This window comes from Bombina bombina, chromosome 4 (genome assembly GCF_027579735.1).
Source record: "Bombina bombina isolate aBomBom1 chromosome 4, aBomBom1.pri, whole genome shotgun sequence".
Taxonomy (NCBI): Eukaryota; Metazoa; Chordata; class Amphibia; order Anura; family Bombinatoridae; genus Bombina; species Bombina bombina.
The window spans coordinates 970,483,917-970,503,328 of record NC_069502.1 but is presented as its reverse complement, the minus strand read 5'-3'; the positions used below and the strand labels follow the sequence as shown (position 1 = coordinate 970,503,328).

The 19,412-nt window shown below is 37.9% G+C and overlaps 1 protein-coding gene across 1 annotated transcript in view; it reads left to right on the top strand.

Annotated features, from left to right (window-relative positions):
• Positions 1-19,412, top strand: part of CRNKL1 (crooked neck pre-mRNA splicing factor 1) — a 60,723-nt gene that overhangs the window by 26,582 nt on the left and 14,729 nt on the right. Inside the window, exons 8-12 of the mRNA XM_053712007.1 lie at positions 5,093-5,284; positions 15,199-15,258; positions 15,656-15,736; positions 16,322-16,561; positions 18,751-18,852. Coding sequence (XP_053567982.1) covers positions 5,093-5,284; positions 15,199-15,258; positions 15,656-15,736; positions 16,322-16,561; positions 18,751-18,852 — 675 coding nt within the window. The remainder of the gene's footprint in view (positions 1-5,092; positions 5,285-15,198; positions 15,259-15,655; positions 15,737-16,321; positions 16,562-18,750; positions 18,853-19,412) is intronic.

The following is a 19,412-nucleotide window of genomic DNA, read 5'->3' as shown; positions in this document are numbered from 1 at the left end:
GCTTTCAAAGATCCTATGGATAAAAAATTGGAGGGTTTGCTTAAAAAGATTTTTGTACAGCAAGATTACCTTCTACAACCCATTTCGTGCATTGTTCCTGTCACTACAGCAGCGTGGTTCTGGTTCGAGGAACTAGAAAACTCGCTTAGTAGAGAGACTCCATATGAGGAGGTTATGGACAGAGTTCACGCACTTAAGTTGGCTAACTCTTTTATTTTAGATGCCGCTTTGCAATTAGCTAGATTAGCGGCGAAAAATTCAGGGTTTGCTATCGTGGCGCGCAGAGCGCTTTGGCTAAAGTCTTGGTCAGCGGATGTGTCATCCAAGACAAAATTGCTTAACATCCCTTTCAAAGGTAAAACTCTATTTGGACCAGAATTGAAAGAGATTATTTCAGACATCACTGGGGGAAAGGGCCACGCCCTTCCACAAGATAGGCCTTTCAAGGCCAAAAATAAGTCTAATTTTCGTTCCTTTCGCAATTTCAGGAACGGACCGGCCTCTAATTCTGCATCCTCTAAGCAAGAGGGTAATGCCTCACAACCCAAACCAGCCTGGAAACCGATGCAAGGCTGGAACAAGGGTAAGCAGGCCAAGAAGCCTGCCGCTGCTAACAAAACAGCATGAAGGAGTAGCCCCCGATCCGGGACCGGATCTAGTGGGGGGCAGACTCTCTCTCTTTGCTCAGGCTTGGGCAAGAGATGTTCAGGATCCCTGGGCGCTAGAAATAGTTTCTCAGGGTTATCTCCTGGAATTCAGGGAACTACCCCCAAGGGGAAGGTTCCACATGTCTCACTTATCCTCAAACCAAATAAAGAGACAGGCGTTCTTACATTGTGTAGAAGACCTGTTAAAGATGGGAGTGATACACCCAGTTCCAATAAAGGAACAAAGAATGGGATTTTATTCCAATCTGTTCGTAGTTCCCAAAAAAGAGGGAACTTTCAGACCAATTTTGGATTTGAAGATCCTAAACAAATTTCTCAGGGTACCATCGTTCAAGATGGAAACCATTCGAACGATTCTACCCACTATCCAGGAAAATCAATTTATGACTACCGTGGATCTAAAGGATGCGTACCTACATATTCCTATCCACAAAGAACATCATCAGTTCCTAAGGTTCGCTTTTCTGGACAAGCATTACCAGTTTGTGGCCCTCCCATTCGGGTTAGCCACTGCTCCAAGGATTTTCACAAAGGTACTAGGGTCCCTTCTAGCGGTTCTAAGACCGAGGGGCATTGCAGTAGTACCTTACTTGGACGACATTCTAATACAAGCGTCGTCCCTGTCAAAAGCAAAGGCTCATACAGACATCGTTCTGGCCTTTCTCAGATCACACGGATGGAAGGTGAACATAGAAAAAAGTTCTCTGTCTCCGTCGACAAGAGTTCCCTTCTTGGGAACAATAATAGATTCCTTAGAAATGAGGATTTTTCTGACAGAGGTCAGAAAGTCAAAACTTCTAAGCACTTGTCAAGTTCTTCATTCTGTTCCTCGTCCTTCCATAGCACAGTGCATGGAAGTAGTAGGGTTGATGGTTGCAGCAATGGACATAGTTCCTTTTGCACAAATTCATCTAAGACCATTACAACTGTGCATGCTCAAACAGTGGAATGGGGACTATACAGACTTGTCTCCAATGATTCAAGTAGATCAGAAGACCAGAGATTCACTCCGTTGGTGGCTGACCCTGGACCATCTGTCCCAGGGAATGAGCTTCCGCAGACCAGAGTGGGTCATTGTCACGACCGACGCCAGTGGGCTGGGGCGCGGTCTGGGAATCCCTGAAAGCTCAGGGTCTATGGTCTCGGGAAGAGTCTCTTCTCCCGATAAACATTCTGGAACTGAGAGCGATATTCAATGCTCTCAGAGCTTGGCCTCAACTAGCAAAGGCCAGATTCATAAGGTTCCAATCAGACAACATGACGACCGTTGCGTATATCAATCATCAGGGGGGAACAAGGAGTTCCCTGGCGATGAAAGAAGTGACCAAAATAATTCAATGGGCGGAGGATCACTCCTGCCACCTGTCTGCGATCCACATCCCAGGTGTGGAAAACTGGGAGGCGGATTTTCTGAGTCGTCAGACATTCCATCCGGGGGAGTGGGAACTCCATCCGGAGATCTTTGCCCAAATAACTCAATTATGGGGCATTCCAGACATGGATCTGATGGCGTCTCGTCAGAACTTCAAGGTTCCTTGCTACGGGTCCAGATCCAGGGATCCCAAGGCGACTCTAGTAGATGCACTAGTAGCACCTTGGACCTTCAACCTAGCTTATGTATTTCCACCGTTTCCTCTCATTTCCAGGCTGGTAGCCAGGATCAATCAGGAGAGGGCCTTGGTGATCTTGATAGCTCCTGCGTGGCCACGCAGGACTTGGTATGCAGACCTGGTGAATATGTCATCGGTTCCACCATGGAAGCTACCTTTTGAGACAGGACCTTCTTGTTCAGGGTCCATTCGAACATCCAAATCTGGTCTCCCTCCAGCTGACGGCTTGGAGATTGAACGCTTGATTCTATCGAAGCGTGGGTTTTCAGATTCTGTGATAGATACTCTGGTTCAGGCCAGAAAACCGGTAACTAGAAAGATTTACCATAAAATATGGAAAAGATATATCTGTTGGTGTGAATCCAAAGGATTCCCATGGAATAAGATACAAATTCCTAAGATTCTCTCCTTTCTACAAGAAGGTTTGGAGAAAGGATTATCTGCAAGTTCTCTAAAGGGACAGATCTCTGCTTTATCTGTCTTACTACACAAAAGACTGGCAGCTGTGCCAGATGTTCAAGCATTTGTTCAGGCTCTGGTTAGGATCAAGCCTGTTTACAGACCTTTGACTCCTCCCTGGAGTCTAAATCTAGTTCTTTCAGTTCTTCAAGGGGTTCCGTTTGAACCTTTACATTCCATAGATATTAAGTTACTATCTTGGAAAGTTTTGTTTTTGGTTGCAATTTCTTCTGTTAGAAGAGTTTCAGAGTTATCTGCTCTGCAGTGTTCTCCGCCCTATCTGGTGTTCCATGCAGATTAGGTGGTTTTGAGTACTAAGCCTGGTTTTCTTCCTAAGGTTGTTTCTAACAAAAATATTAACCAGGAGATAGTTGTACCTTCTTTATGTCCGAATCCAGTTTCAAAGAAGGAACGTTTGTTACACAATTTGGACGTAGTCCATGCTCTAAAATTCTATTTAGAGGCTACAAAAGATTTCAGACAAACATCTTCCTTGTTTGTTGTTTATTCTGGTAATAGGAGAGGTCAAAAAGCGACTTCTACCTCTCTTTCCTTTTGGCTTAAAAGCATCATCCGATTGGCTTATGAGACTGCCGGACGGCAGCCTCCTGAAAGAATCACAGCTCACTCCACTAGGGCTGTGGCTTCCACATGGGCCTTCAAGAACGAGGCTTCTGTTGACCAGATATGTAAGGCAGCGACTTGGTCTTCACTGCACACTTTTGCCAAATTTTACAAATTTGATACTTTTGCTTCTTCTGAGGCTTTTTTTGGGAGAAAGGTTTTGCAAGCTGTGGTGCCTTCCGTTTAGGTAACCTGATTTGCTCCCTCCCTTCATCCGTGTCCTAAAGCTTTGGTATTGGTTCCCACAAGTAAGGATGACGCCGTGGACCGGACACACCAATGTTGGAGAAAACAGAATTTATGCTTACCTGATAAATTACTTTCTCCAACGGTGTGTCCGGTCCACGGCCCGCCCTGGTTTTTTTAATCAGGTCTGATGAATTATTTTCTCTAACTACAGTCACCACGGTACCATATGGTTTCTCCTATATATATTTCCTCCTGTCCGTCGGTCGAATGACTGGGGTGGGCGGAGCCTAGGAGGGACTATATGGCCAGCTTTGCTGGGACTCTTTGCCATTTCCTGTTGGGGAAGAGATATCCCACAAGTAAGGATGACGCCGTGGACCGGACACACCGTTGGAGAAAGTAATTTATTAGGTAAGCATAAATTCTGTTTTTTACCCATTCCCCAGTTTTGCATAACCAACAGTTATATTTATATATTTTTTACCTCTGTGATTACCTTTTATCTAAGCCTCTGCAAACTGCCCCTTTATTTCAGTTCTTTTGACAAATTTGCAGTTTAGCCAATCAGTGATAGCTCCCAGGTAACTTCATGTGCATGAGCACAGTGTTATCTATATGAAAAACACCCTCTAGTGGTGAAAAATCTGTTAAAATGCATTCTTAAGAGGCGGCCTTCAAGGTCTAAGAAATTAGCATATGAACCTTATAGGTTAAGCTTTCAACTAAGAATACCAAGAGAACAAAGCAAAATTGGTGATAAAAGTAAATTGGAAAATTGTTTAATATTACATTCCCTATCTGAATAATGAAAGATTGTTTTGGACTAGACTGTCCCTTTTAAATGAAAATTTGTAGTATGCCTTTGGAGTATGAGACACATAACATCCAGATACTTTAGTATGTATATGTATGCATGTTTATATTCATTCACATGGTTGCATGTTACTTTCAAGTATGAAAGCAGACCAGTTCCTCCAGAGCTCGTATTGAGATTGCAGTTCACTATAATTTGGAAATAAAATAACTTAACAATTTACTTCTATTAAATTTTTTCTTGTTGCCTTTCTGCTTCTCAACAAAGTTCAGCGGTGTGCACGTGTCAGCAGCACTATATAGCAGCAGTTTTGCAACAATGTTGTACATTAGCAAGAGCACTAGATGGCAGTACTATTTCCTGTCATGTGGCACTGCAGACATGTGCACGCTACCTATCTGGATATCTGTTTAACAAAGAATAACATGTGAACTCTGCAAATTTGGTAATACAAGTAAATTGGAAACTTTTTAAAAAATATATTCTCTATCAGAATCAAAAAAGAAACATTTTGGGTTTCATGTCCCTTTAAGGTAAAGCTACCTGACCCGTTCTGTGCTTGAGGTTACATTGTTGCTCTCTAAGGTTTTATGACTTGATTAATTTTTTGTGAATTCCAGCTAATATCACTTGAATACCTGTTATTTGTAAACGGGAACAAATAGCTCATTTTGATTAGTTTTACTATTGAGATTTTTGTATTAATTTGTATTTGTTTCCTTTGCAAGGCCAATCCTCATAATTATGATGCTTGGTTTGATTACCTGCGGTTAGTTGAAAGTGACACAGATCCTGATACAGTGCGAGAAATCTATGAGCGAGCTATCGCTAATGTTCCTCCCACAAAAGAGAAGAGACATTGGAAAAGATATATTTACCTCTGGATTAATTATTCCTTGTATGAAGAGCTGGAAGCAAAGGTAAGAGCATTACAGCTTAACTCATGTTTGATATATTTCCACATTTCAAAATAATAGGTATCAGATTAAACCGCTTTTAAAATAGAAAGTTTAGGGGGAGGGGCGGCAACAGCCGAAACAGCCAGACATGAATCTTTTGAGCTCCTAGTCTTTTGCCATAGAACTTTATAATATAGACAAAGAATAAGCTAGCCCTAAACTAAAGGACATCCTATCTAAGTTGATTAGTCAAACCTTGCCTTCAGATCAACTTATAAAGAAGTCATACGGAGGGAGTCTCTCTTCTGCGGGAGCGAGACACATAAGTTTGCTACTACTACAGACGACTTACCTCTACACAAGACTGAATCGGTGAGACAGAAAACATTGGCAAAATAAAGATACTACTTGTCCTGCAGCTAGTTGGAGCAGTGCAAGATGCCATCTTGGATTACAAAAATTCTCTAACGCCACACACAGTGGATCACACGCTTGTATATTGACTGTTGCAGACAATCTCCCTCCCCCCCCCACCCCCGTTTCGCTGAGGTAACACACAAAATATATATATATATATACAACACACAGAGAAAACCCAGCACTCACTTACAAGCTCTCAGCTAAGATTTAAAAGCAAAACTGGAAAGGTTAGTCACCGCATCTGGCCAAATGGGACAAGCTCAGGCACCACGTCAAGGTCCTCTCCAATACCTGAGACCCTAAAACAGCCACACAATGCAAGCTTTCAAATCCAAACAAACTGAAAACAAAAAAAGGGTGCACAGGAATATGTAATCACCCTAGACATATACAAAACACGGAAGGGAACTGCACTCTCATACCGGACTGGGTACACATCCTATGACCCTGCAACATGCTCAGCCCTGGGTGCCACTGGCACTCACAGGAAGCTGTGCTGTCCCCAGAGCCACAAGCAGTTAACCCCAGACAGGTCTGGGTGCAAGAACCATAGGGAAAATTACAAAACAAATTAATACAACACACAGAGAAAACCCAGCACTCACTTACAAGCTCTCAGCTAAGATTTAAAAGCAAAACTGGAAAGGTTAGTCACCGCATCTGGCCAAATGGGACAAGCTCAGGCACCACGTCAAGGTCCTCTCCAATACCTGAGACCCTAAAACAGCCACACAATGCAAGCTTTCAAATCCAAACAAACTGAAAACAAAAAAAGGGTGCACAGGAATATGTAATCACCCTAGACATATACAAAACACGGAAGGGAACTGCACTCTCATACCGGACCGGGTACACATCCTATGACTCTGCAACATGCTCAGCCCTGGGTGCCACTGGCACTCACAGGAAGCTGTGCTGTCCCCAGAGCCACAAGCAGTTAACCCCAGACAGGTCTGGGTGCAAGAACCATAGGGAAAATTACAAAACAAATTAATACAACACACAGAGAACACCCAGCACTCACTTACAAGCTCTCAGCTAAGATTTAAAAGCAAAAATGGAAAGGTTAGTTACCGCTTCTGGCCAAATGGGACAAGCTCAGGTACCACTTGAGAGCTTGTAAGTGAGTGCTGGGTTTTCTCTGTGTGTTGTATTAATTTGTTTTGTAATTTTCCCTATGGTTCTTGCACCCAGACCTGTCTGGTGTTAACTGCTTGTGGCTCTGGGGACAGCACAGCTTCCTGTGAGTGCCAGTGGCACCCAGGGCTGAGCATGTTGCAGGGTCATGGGATGTGTACCCGGTCCGGTATGAGAGTGCAGTTCCCTTCCATGTTTTATATATATATATATATATATATATATATATATATATATATATATATATATATATATATATATATATATATATATATATAATCTTTCAAACAACTGTGAAATATGGGACATCACTCATAAACATAATACAATATGCACAGTTAGAAATTTATCTGTAGATGTATTTAAAAAGGAAAGTGTAAATGCACAATGAAAAATGAGAGGTAATGGTCAACTTGGAGGCTGGAAAATACTAGATTCACCACAAAGAAAGTTGCGACTGAAACTTCCAAGGCCTTGTTAACTAGGTGTTCTGTCATGACTCCCTACATATAATACACTGTACCTTTGTCAGTTTTCTAATTATTTTTCCCCGTTTTCTATCATTTATAGATTTTTCCTAACATACATTATCTTTATTTATTTAACAAAATTAAATATTCATCCCAATCTGCAACCAGTGTAGTTTGTGTTACATCACTTAATAAATTGCTAATAACCCTTTAGATGCTCCAGTGAACACTCCACATGCAGAGAAAGGGTTAACTCTGTTAGAAAACTAACAGAGGTGTTGGCAGATTCTTATGGTAGAAAGGACTAGTTATTAATGTCTGGCCCATGTCGTCCGTTTCTCCCCTTAACCCATAAAGTGTCAGTTCCTTCTCAAATCAGTGTGAATATTGTATATACTCAGCCGAAACCAGGAAGGAAATAGTGAATCCTCCAACTCAGGAAGGCTTTGCACTGTCTACTGGAGGCCGGCCTCGAACTGCGTGATGGGAGATGTAGTCCGCCCGATCTTATCATCCATAACACTGTCCCAGAGGAAGCTGGGATACATTCTGAGATTTCATAGCCCTCCCCTTAGCTGGGCCCCACACCGCACATCTCCGCTCCCTTTCCTGGTTCAGTCAGCGAGAGGCGGGGTCACGTGACGTTGCTCGATGATGTCACTGACCCCTGAATCGATTCAGGTCTTGCACTGCATCGATGCAGCATCGTTAACGGCTGCATTGCGATGCATCACTGAATCGATTATTTTCTGCAGCCCTAGTTCTGTGTGTGTGTGCATTATACAAGCACAAATAATCCTTAGGGAAGATGTTTTGCATTCGGAGTTTGTTTGTATAACACCTTACCTGGTTGAAACTAAATTCTTTCTACGTATAATTTTATATTAGAACTCTAGAAACAGCTTCTGAGTGACTTCCTCTACTCATTATTTCAGATTAAAGTCATATTAAGCATATAGCCTCACACCAGAGAAGCCCAGACCGGTATCACTGTCGCCATCGATAGCAACATGTTCTGGCCACACTCGGCATGGCTTTTAAAGGAGCTGGGTATGCACAGTAACACTTCTCGGTCTATTGGACAAATGACTGCCTTTTTAATAAACTGGGTATGTGCCGCTAAAGAACCATACCCAGCTACATTAGGAATACAAAAAAAAAATACTGTGCCTTTTTAATGAGATGGATGTGTGCGTCTAAGTTAGCACCCAGCTAAATCAGCGCACCTAGGTCTATCAGAAGAAGAAGAAAAAAATCCCTTTGAAATTAGCTCATTGAACCCTTCTCTGGGTATTAGTTTCTGAATTGCACAGTGTTTGGTCTTTAGGACATTATGGGCCAGATTACAAGTGGCGCCCTAATTAGCACTTCACGTGCAAAAAACTGCTGGAAATAAATGTTTATAGCACGCGGATTAGTGCACGTATTGTAAATTGTTTGCACGCAAGAGAAACCTGGCGTATGGCACCTTCAGGACTATCGCAACAGTGTGAACGCATTCGCCCCATAGACTTTTTAATGGAGCATTAAATATATATTCAAAGTTTCAAACACCTTGTCCTATACCATATACCTTTTTAACATATTTTTATTAACACTTATATATTTAGTTTTATCAATGTATCTATGAGTGTAACACTTTATTTTAAACATATTTGTTCTTTGGTGCACTTTTTTTTTTACTCTCTACGCTAGGTCTTCAATAACGCAAAGCAGACGCACATTTAGTCATTTACGTTCTCATATTTGTATGTATTATATGAGTGTTATATGAGTGTTTACTTACATTTTTTTCATTATTTATTTGGGATAACGTTTTAGGCTACAGTGCATTTTAGACAGTAGTTGGCCTTAAAGGGACACTAAACCCAATTTTATTTTCTTTCACGATTCAGATAGCGCATGCAATTTTAAGCAACTTTCTAATTTACTCCTGTTATCAATTTTTCTTTGTTCTCTTTATCTTTATTTGAAAAAGCAGACATAAAAGCTAAGGAGCCAGACCATTTTATGTCCAGCACCTGGGTAGCGCTTGCTGATTGGTCCCTAAATGTAGCCACCAATCGGCAAGCTCTATCAAGGGTGCTGAACCAAAATATCGGCAGGCTCCTAATCTTTCATTCCTGCTTTTTCAAATAAAGAGAATGAAGAAAAATTGATAATAGGGATAAATTAGAAAGTTGCTTAAAATGTAATGCTCTATCTGAATCGTGAAAGAAAACAATTTGGGTTTAATATCCCTTTAATGAAAACATTTTTGGCAATTAAGAGAAACTTTTTTTCCCCGCATATGCTTATTAGATTACTAATGTTTTATTAATCCTAAAACATTCCTTATTTAGGTCTCCTATAATTCTATATTTTTATATTTATATAAAAGTATTTTTCTCTAGATATATTTACATGGTGCATATAGTGTATTTCTGTTGTGAGTATTTCTGTCCCACAAATGTGTGTTGTATTGAACGTATCTATTGTTTGTCTTTTATGTGAGTGTGTAATGAGTGCCTGTACTATCTGTATGTGTGTGTATGCACATTGCAAACTGTATCTCTGTATAAGGGTCTGTGATTTGGAAGGGTGTCTTTTAGTGTATGAGTATGTGATGTGTGGGTTTGTGTATATATCAGAGATATAAGTCTGAGGGTGTGCATGTTGATATCTATGAATGTATGCGAAACCGGGTTGTAGACCAGGTTAGGAGTCGAGAATCTGGAAAGAAACACAGCGCAACCAGATGCAAGTGTAGTATAGCGGTAATGAAAAAAATGACACTGCAGAAATGCACTTGCAATGTTAAAGAGATAGTAAACACCAAAATGTTATTGTTTAAAAATATAGATAATCCCTTTATTTACCATTCCCCAGTTTTGCATAACCATCACTGTTACAGAAATATACTTTTTACCTCTGTGATTAACTTGTATCTAAGCTTCTGCTGACTGCCTCCTTATCTCAGATCTTTTGACAGACTTGTATTTCAGGCAATTAGTGCTGACTCTTAAATAACTCCACGTGCATGAGCATAATGTTATCTATATGAAACACATGAATTAATGCCCTCTAGCTGTCAAATGCAAGAGGCGGCCTTCAAGGGCTTAGAAATTAGCATATGAACCTACCTAGATTTAGCGTTCAATTAAGAATAACAAGAGAACAAAGCACATTTGATGATAAAAGTAAATTAGAACTTTGTTTAACATTACATGCCCTATCTGAATCATCAAAGTTTAATTTGGTCTTTACTATCCCTTTAAAATCAATTTATTGCATATGGTCTTATAAAAATACTTCCAAAGTCTCGTAGAAATTAATCTTCCTCTGCGATCGTTATCCACAGTCAGCGTCCCTCAACGCATCACTGGCAGCTATCTTCTAAACGTCTTGCATGTATCAGAGTGTCTGTCCTTTGATCCAGAGCAGGTGTACGGGATGTCAGGAGGCTAAGAGTCCTTTAATTAATCCCAAAAAACCTCAACGCGTTTCTACCGATATACGCGCAGTCTTTCTCAAGAGGATGAATAATCGGAGTATCAGGAGGCGGTTCCCTTTAAATATCCAGTGTGCCTTTCTCATTGGTACAAACACTGCACCTAGAACAGTCTCTTATGTCTCATTAACCTCTCACAACTGCTGAAACATCTTGATTAAAACACATCTACAAACTATATTAAGTATACATTATAGGTACTACATTTATAAATAATTAAAAAAAACAATAAAGAAAAACAGTGCAAGTATTCACTATGAGCAATTAAAAATCCAATTTCATCAAGGGTTACATGAGGGATCCAAATTCATCAAAAGTTACACAGTGAATTTATAGCAATATAATTTCATAAATTCTTTATTATTTTATCAAAAAGCTTAAAATAAACTAAAATTTCCTACGTTAATAATCTTTCATAGAGCAGAAATTAGAAGAATGTATCTTGTAACATAATAAATACTTGGAATTACATAAAAGCAGCTAAGTCTAGATCTACATTTAAACACATAGGATGTAAACAGTTCAGTTTTTGTATCCAGAAAGTTTCCTTTTTCCTAAGCGTTAATAATCTATTCTTTCTACTTGGAGGTATCCAGTCAATGATTTGTATTTTTAAGGTTGTGGGATCGCTCCCATATGGCAATCTATAAAATGAACAGGTACACTGTTTATCTAATTTATTTTTAATGTTGTAAAGATGCTCTGAAAATCTACGTCTTTTTTTCTTTTCGTGCGACCTACATAGATTAGGTCACACCAGCATGTTAAAAGATACACAACATGGGTAAAATCACAGGTGCAGCAACTTTGGATATTAAATACTGTTGTATGGTTACTGTTACTACATTTTTAATTCATATTTATATGCTTACACATCCAACAATTATTTTTACCACATTGTATGTGCCTTCTTTTAAGCTTAACCAGTTACTCGGGGTAGTTTTCTCTTTCTTGATAGACCTCAGTTTACTCGGGGCCAAAAGGTTTTTAAGATTTCTTCCCTTTTTGAATGTTATCAAAGGGTTATCCATAAGAATAGGAGCTAGAATAGTGTCTGACTTTAAAATCCCCCAGTGTTTTTTAAAAACTTCCTTAATTTTATTGCGCTCATAAGTAGTAACAGATCTGGCTGCTTCCCTCTTGTCCTGTTGGTTTTTATTATTCTTACCAATGGTCTCCTTTTTTAATAGTTGGTCTCTATCATGATCCTGTGCTCTAAGGCAGAACTCTTCTATACTTAAACTATAACCCTTATTCCTAAAATTCTTGGTCATAATCTTGGCTTCACTGTTAAAATCTTCTTAACAGGTACAATTTCTTCAAAGTTTGAGAAATTGACCGAATGGTACATTGTCCTTCCATTTCTTGTGATGGGCACTCCTGTAATTGATATAGCTATTTCTGTCTGTGGGCTTTCTAAAATTGAATACTGCAGTTTTGTTTTCAGGATTAATAAAAAGACGTAAATCTAGGAACTCAATCTCCGTTTTGGAGTGCTTTTCCGTGAATCTTAAATTGTAATCGTTCTCATTGATGTATCTTATAAAATCATTCACTGTGGTGACATCCCCTTCCCAAAGTATGATGTCATCAATGTATTTGTGGTATTTGATTATATTATCATTAAAGCGATTAGTACGCCATATATATTCATTTTCAAAAGTATGTGTGTGTGTGTGTGTATATATATATATATATATATATATATATATATATATATACGTACGATGGGGCAAATGTAGTCCCCATCGTTGTACCTCTAATTTGTCTGTAATATGTATTTTCAAAAATAAAATAATTATGTTTAAGGATAAATTTAATCCATTCCAAAATAAATTTCTGATGACTATCAGAAATACTACAATTCTGTTTCTACTGCTTTAATGCCCTTAACATGTGGTATGGACGTATACAGTGCCGATACAACACATGTTATCCAAAAATAGTTCAACCTCCACTGGATACCCTCAAAGATGTTAATAGTATGTGTAGTGTCCTTCAAATATGCTTTAGTATTTTTGACAATATTGCAGATAATAGTCAATGTACTTAGAGACATTATCACTCAGGGAATCAATTCCCAAGATGATAGGCCTACCTGGCGGTTGTTCTGTGCACTTGTGGACTTTCGGGAGGTGGTAAAAAAAAATCTTAATCCTAGGATCTACTTCCTGTAAAAATCTACATTCATCATTTTTTAGAATCCCTTCTGTATTTTCATTAGCCAAGATGGATTTTAATTGGTATATTTTAGTTGGATCCTTGTCCAATATGCAATATGTATCCTTATCGTTTAAGAGGTTAATATACCTCTTTAAGATAATCTGATCTAGTCTGTATTACAATGCCACCTCCCTTATCGGCAGCCCTAAATATGATATTGTCATTATTCATGTGTTTTTTGAGAAATTTCCTCTCCAGGTTTGTTAAATAAAATTATAATTATTTGTTTAATTATCCCTTTTTTCTTTAATTTGAGAAAAAACGTCATTTGTCACTAAACGAGTAAAGACAGGAATCTGATCTCCTTGAGCCCCAATCGGGTAAAAAGTAGATGGGCGTTTGAGGGTACTATGGCAAATTTGGGGTTCCTCCTCATATATTGAAATGTTTAGGAGTTCCTCCATAGTCTTATTAAATTCAATTTATTGTGACTCTACCATTTCCTGAATATACAATGTGTCTAGACTTTTTAAGTTCCAGATCCTTATACTCAAAGTAATTTGCATTAGTATTATTTATAGGGTTTTTAGAGAAATAACACTTCAGAGTTAACTTTCTATTAAACTTCTGAATATCTATGAATATTTCAAACTCGTTTGGCAAAGATTTTGGTGCATAATTAAGACCCTTACTCAAAAGGTTAATATTATTATCTAAATCGGTGTTTGTCAGATTAAAGATGCTTAATCTCTCTCTTCCTCTCTCCTCTGCCTTCTGTTTGGCTGCTCTAATTCTACTTCCTTCCCTAGTCCCTTTCTTTGTTCTAAAGTTCTTTTGTTTGAGCGTTGTCTCATTTCCCAACTTATGTAGTGGGGGCTCCTCTGATTCTGTTCTGTTGTGGGCTCCTCTAATTCTGTTCTATTCTGTTGTACAGTCCTGTAGAAGTTTTCCCTAAAAAAGAACCCTTAGGGGTATTTCTTCAATCTCTGTTTGGTCCTTATGATTTTGGTTAAATTTGGGTCTTGCCCCTTGTTCATGCCAATGTCCCTGATTTTAGGTCTAGTATTTGGATAGCAAATCTGGGAGTAGATATTGGCGCAGGATAATTTAATATTTTGTGTCTATATCTATGATTTGGCTGTGTGTGCACACGCATATGTGTATGTCTGTGAGTGCCTGTGTGTGTTCATGTCAATTTCTGTATATTTGTTGCTGTGACTGCCCCATTTAAAAATAAATTAAAGTGAGACATGGAAGGTCTAGAAGGGTAAAGGTTATGCCTTAGAATTGGAGGGGAAAAAGAATTTTTAAATTTTGCTCCGTGAGCCAGTTTCTTCGCCCCTGCTCGGGAGATCTCATAGATCATGGTATTTTTTCAGTTTAATTCCTCTAGTCATACTTAGGGTTTTCTTAGTATGAGTGAAAACTTAAAACTTTGGCACTAACCTATTTTCCATGGGATATGGTACATAAGTTCTTTGATTTTACTGTATTTATAGTAGACATTTGCAGCAGCAAATAACTTGTTTAGAACAAATCATTAGTAATGAATTTTCTGGAAAATGTATTTCCGAATATTTGCTGCACTATTAGGTATTTGTTTACTTTACTGAATATTTAACATTTAAGTTCTTTTTTGTTAAAACAAATGTAAATATAACTTTGCTGCAGGTGGCACAGTGTTACCTTAGGACTTTTACTTATCTATAGCGTGCTGGGGAGCCTTGCTAATCCGACACACATCGTCCTGGATCGCGCTAATAGGAGGATTAGTACAGCGGATCCCAGAGCCTGTATTAATGGACCTACTCCTTTAGCCTAGGCTCCAGTCTACAGCCGCACAAATCCTTCTTTTAGCACAGCCCTAGACTCTGAAGAAGTGTCTTATTAGTGTGGCTCCCTAGCGTGCTATAGTTATTAACCTTTAAAAGCAAATTCAAATAACAAATATATATTAACGGATTTTGTTTGTATATATTTTTTATTTAAATTAGTGCATTTGTTAGGTTATTTATTTTGTTGAAAAAAAATGATATCCAATGAAACAAAATGCAAATCGATAATTTATAGCAAAGCTTGACACACCCGGGAACCAGGGAGCCAAGGCTTCTAACTTTTTGAAGTATTCTACACGTGTATAAAGTCTATCCTTTGCTCCTAAACTAAAGGAGCCTGGCCAGAATACACACATCACCCTCTGATTTACTGTATAGTTAGGTGTTATATATGAGATTACCATCTAGTTTGTTTTGCAGGATCCAGAAAGGACAAGACAAGTGTACCAGGCATGCTTAGAATTAGTCCCTCACAAAAAGGTAAGACTAGTGTCAAATCTGTTTCTCGTTGTATGAAAGGCTTAGTGAGCTAAGAGAGACTGCACCCCGAGTGACACTTATATTCCTTCAGCTGTTCTCAGTTGTGTGGCTTTTTTTTATATTTACATGAAGGTCTTTGTCCTTGCATGTGTAGTTCTATGCCCTCCTTGTGCACTTTTTTATAAAATGAATAAGCACAAAGTCCCGGTAAAGTTTCCCTATAGAAATGTGTATTTGTAAGTTATATCAAACATTCAACTAGTTCTGTACATCCACCTTTACTTTGACATCAATATAATTTGCGAGCAGGGAAAAACATATATGCAAACTAATAATGTAATGTGAAATTGAGCAGATACTGTTACTAACTGTGCACTGTTTTTTTTTTTTTTTTTAGTTTACATTTGCAAAAATGTGGTTGCTGTATGCTCAATTTGAAATACGCCAGAAAAATCTCTTCTTGGCTCGCAGAGCCCTGGTAAGTCCAATATATAAAGGAACAGTCTTTAGGCAATTGCATGATGTGGTACAAATATGGTATACTTTCCATATCAACTAGTAGGATTAGAATGTGTAGATTTGCACTATAATGCCTCATGTCACCAAGTGTGGACAGCCATTTGCATCCACTCTGTCATTGCCTGTTTTTGGGTACAACATGAAGTAGTCACAATATGAAATGTAATCAAACACAATAATTTTGCATTAATCTTGGGAATGTAGTTTTTACATGCAATGAAGTTGCACATCCCTGTTTATCATTCAATTCAGCCTTTATCACACAGGTTTTGGAGCACCAAAATTCATTGTTTTAATAAATATTCAAACAATTTGTGACAACCTGCCACCATGAAATGTCCCTTTTCTTGGCACATGTATATACATTAATAAATGTTTCCTCTCAATGACTGGCAGTTCCCTCTAAATTGTGCTTCATACGGTTTATAGTAATTTATTGCATGCTTTGAATTTCATTTGTATGATCAAATAGGACGTTTTCACAGGAATAAAAAGTATAAATGGTAATTTAGTGTAATGTTATGCTTTATTTTAAATAAAACAGGGTAGTTCTATAGGCAAATGCCCGAAGCACAAGCTCTTCAAGGGTTACATAGAGTTGGAGCTGCAGCTGCGAGAGTTTGACAGGTGCCGTAAATTGTATGAAAAGTTCCTGGAGTTTGCGCCTGAAAACTGCACAACGTGGATTAAGTTTTCAGAGCTGGAGACCATTTTGGGAGATACTGATCGAGCTCGAGCTGTGTATGAATTAGCTATTGGACAACCTCGACTAGACATGCCAGAAGTAAGAATTACACCACTGCTAGTCAGGGCTGATTTTGTTTTAAGGTTATAGTAATGAAATGCGCATTCATCAGGCAAAATATTTTAATTGACAAAATACCACAGTCCCTTTTAAATGGTTAGAAACCCTATTTAGAAATGTAATATGTTTTAATATTTGCTGTGGTCCTTAACACTGCAGCATTCACATTATGGTTATCATTCTGTACCTTAATATCCGTTCTACAGGGAGAGCACTTCTATTGCGGGGTATCCCCTTTGTTATAATTTTCTGTATCTGCTTACCGCACACTCCATATTCTTTTTTTCTTCATGTAAAGGTGTAGCTTCTCTCCTCCTCTGAATAAACAGTTCCTTGCCTCTTTCACTTCAGTATTTGTTACCAGTGCCAAACCGCTTCACGGTGCCACCTTCCAATACCTTCGCTCAACCCAGTATTAAACGTCAAAGGTTATAATTTTCAAATCAAGTTCTGGAGAGCGTATTCATAAAAACACTTTACTACTTTATTTTCCAATGGTTAAAATGTATAACAACCTGGATACAATGGGTTTTTGCTTCACACACGCCGGTGCTCAACAGCGTAACAGATCAGCTGACTTGTTTCGGCCTATAGCCGTAATCATAACTGAATGAACTGTATGCTGATTCAGTCCGTTCTTAAAGCGAGGAGAGCCTTGCTCTCATTGGGTTAAAAGTAAATGACGCTGCTCTGCTTCACACTAATACATAGAAAACACCTATGCATTTAATTATTCTTAACATAGTTCATAACTGTAATCATATTACATATTAAACTTAGTAATGCCAAGAAATGAATTCCTATATTCTCATTTAGCATATAAATAATTTCCATGACATAAAATACTCTGTTAACCACGACCACAGGAACATTGTTTGAACGCAGGGAGTATCTAAACTGTAGATCCACATATTGTCTCTATTTGCTAACAAGTGTGGAATGTCGAGTACAATACGTAGGGCTCACGACATGTTGAGGTTAGAATGAGAACATTAAACAGACATAAAAGCTGGCACTCTATCAACACCATTGATGCAACATTTTAAAGAAAAAACATTTGAAACAAGCTGAGTCTGAGATGGACAATTATTCAGATAGTAAAAACATCCGAAATGGGAGAAGATTTAGATTATATCCTTTCAAAAAGAGAAACTTTTTCGATTTTTAAGTTACAAACTAGAAAAGAAATACAAGAAATGTATTATTGTGAATAAGCTCTGGGCTGTTGGCCAGGTTTATGGTTGTCCCTATAAGGAGGCCACTTTGTGAGTTGCTTTTCTATTCTATGTGTTTGGTAAAGAAGTGACTAATTCAATAGTTGATTAGAAGAGCAAGGGATGTGTGTCTCTGAAATGTAAGCTCCTTGTACAAATGAAGATGGAGATAAGTAGAGTTGGTGTAAAATCAGGTAGAGGTTAAGAGTATTTTATGTAAATGGCATTATTTATATGCTAAATGAGAATACAGGAATTAATTGCTTTGCATTACTAAGTGTAATATGTAATATAATAATTAGAGTTATGAACTATGTTAAAGGGACAGTCAACACCAGAATTTGTGTTGTTTAAAAAGAAAGATAATCCCTTTATTACCCATTTTGCTTAACTAATACGGTTATAGAAATACTTTTTACCTCTGATTATCTTGTATCTATAATTGCAAAGTTGTTTAAAATTACATTCCCTATTTAAATCATATAAGGGTTTTTTTTTGGACTGTCCCTTTAAGAATAATGAAAAGTATAGGTGTTGTCTATGTATTAGTGTGGAGCAGAGCAACAACATTTTACTTTTAACCCAATGAGATCAAAGTTCTCGTTTTAAGAATGGACTGAATCAGCATTCAGGTCATTCATCTATGATTACAGCTATAGGCCGAAACAAGTCAGCTGATCTGTGACGCTGTCAAGCACCAGCGTGTGTGAAGTAAAGAAACATTGTATCCGTTTATTATACATTTTAACCATTGGAAAATAAAGTTTGTGTTTTTAAGATACGCTCCCCAGAACTTTGATTTGGATATTAAAATATTTTAATTTTAAGATATAATGTAGCAGAAACAGTTTTTTAAAAAAATGTCTACGTTTGTTTTGGTTTCAAACTACAGAAGCAGAGTAGGAAACATGGTAGAACTGGGGTTTTTTTTTTACTCTCATTTCACTCTAATAGGTACTATGGAAATCCTATATTGACTTTGAAATAGAGCAAGAGGAATTTGAAAAGACGAGAAACTTGTACAGGAGACTTCTGCAACGGACACAGCATGTTAAGGTAATTCACACAGCATTAACAAGTTACACATTTTATGTGGCATGCTATTGATTTGTTTAATCTGCCTTGTTTAAATTAGATTGTAGACTTTTGTGGGAGGCTTATCTCCTGTATTAATATGTATTGTTATTAATGTATTGTTATAATTCTTATGCATTCCATGTATTCAGATTAGTACTATGAAATATGGTGGCGCTGTTTGTAATTATATTTTATATATTTAATTTATATTGTATTATATATTTTATACTATGTGTGATACTATATTCTCATTTAGCAGTGCTTGACAAGTAAATGATAACTTCCAGTGCTGTGTACATGAGTACATAATGATATTGATTAATGGTAAAAAAATACATTAATTAGGCTAAACAAAATAAATATGAGGGGGCCCTACTCTAGAAAACCTAAAATCTACCATTGTAGGGTGAGGTGAATAGTTGTGGTAGCTTGTCCCGTGGGTTGTAGTTCCAGTTGTAAATTGAGGATGAGGTTCTTCAGTGTTTTATAGGTTAGGGTAAATATTTTTATTTGGATTCCAAAGCATATGGGGAGCCATT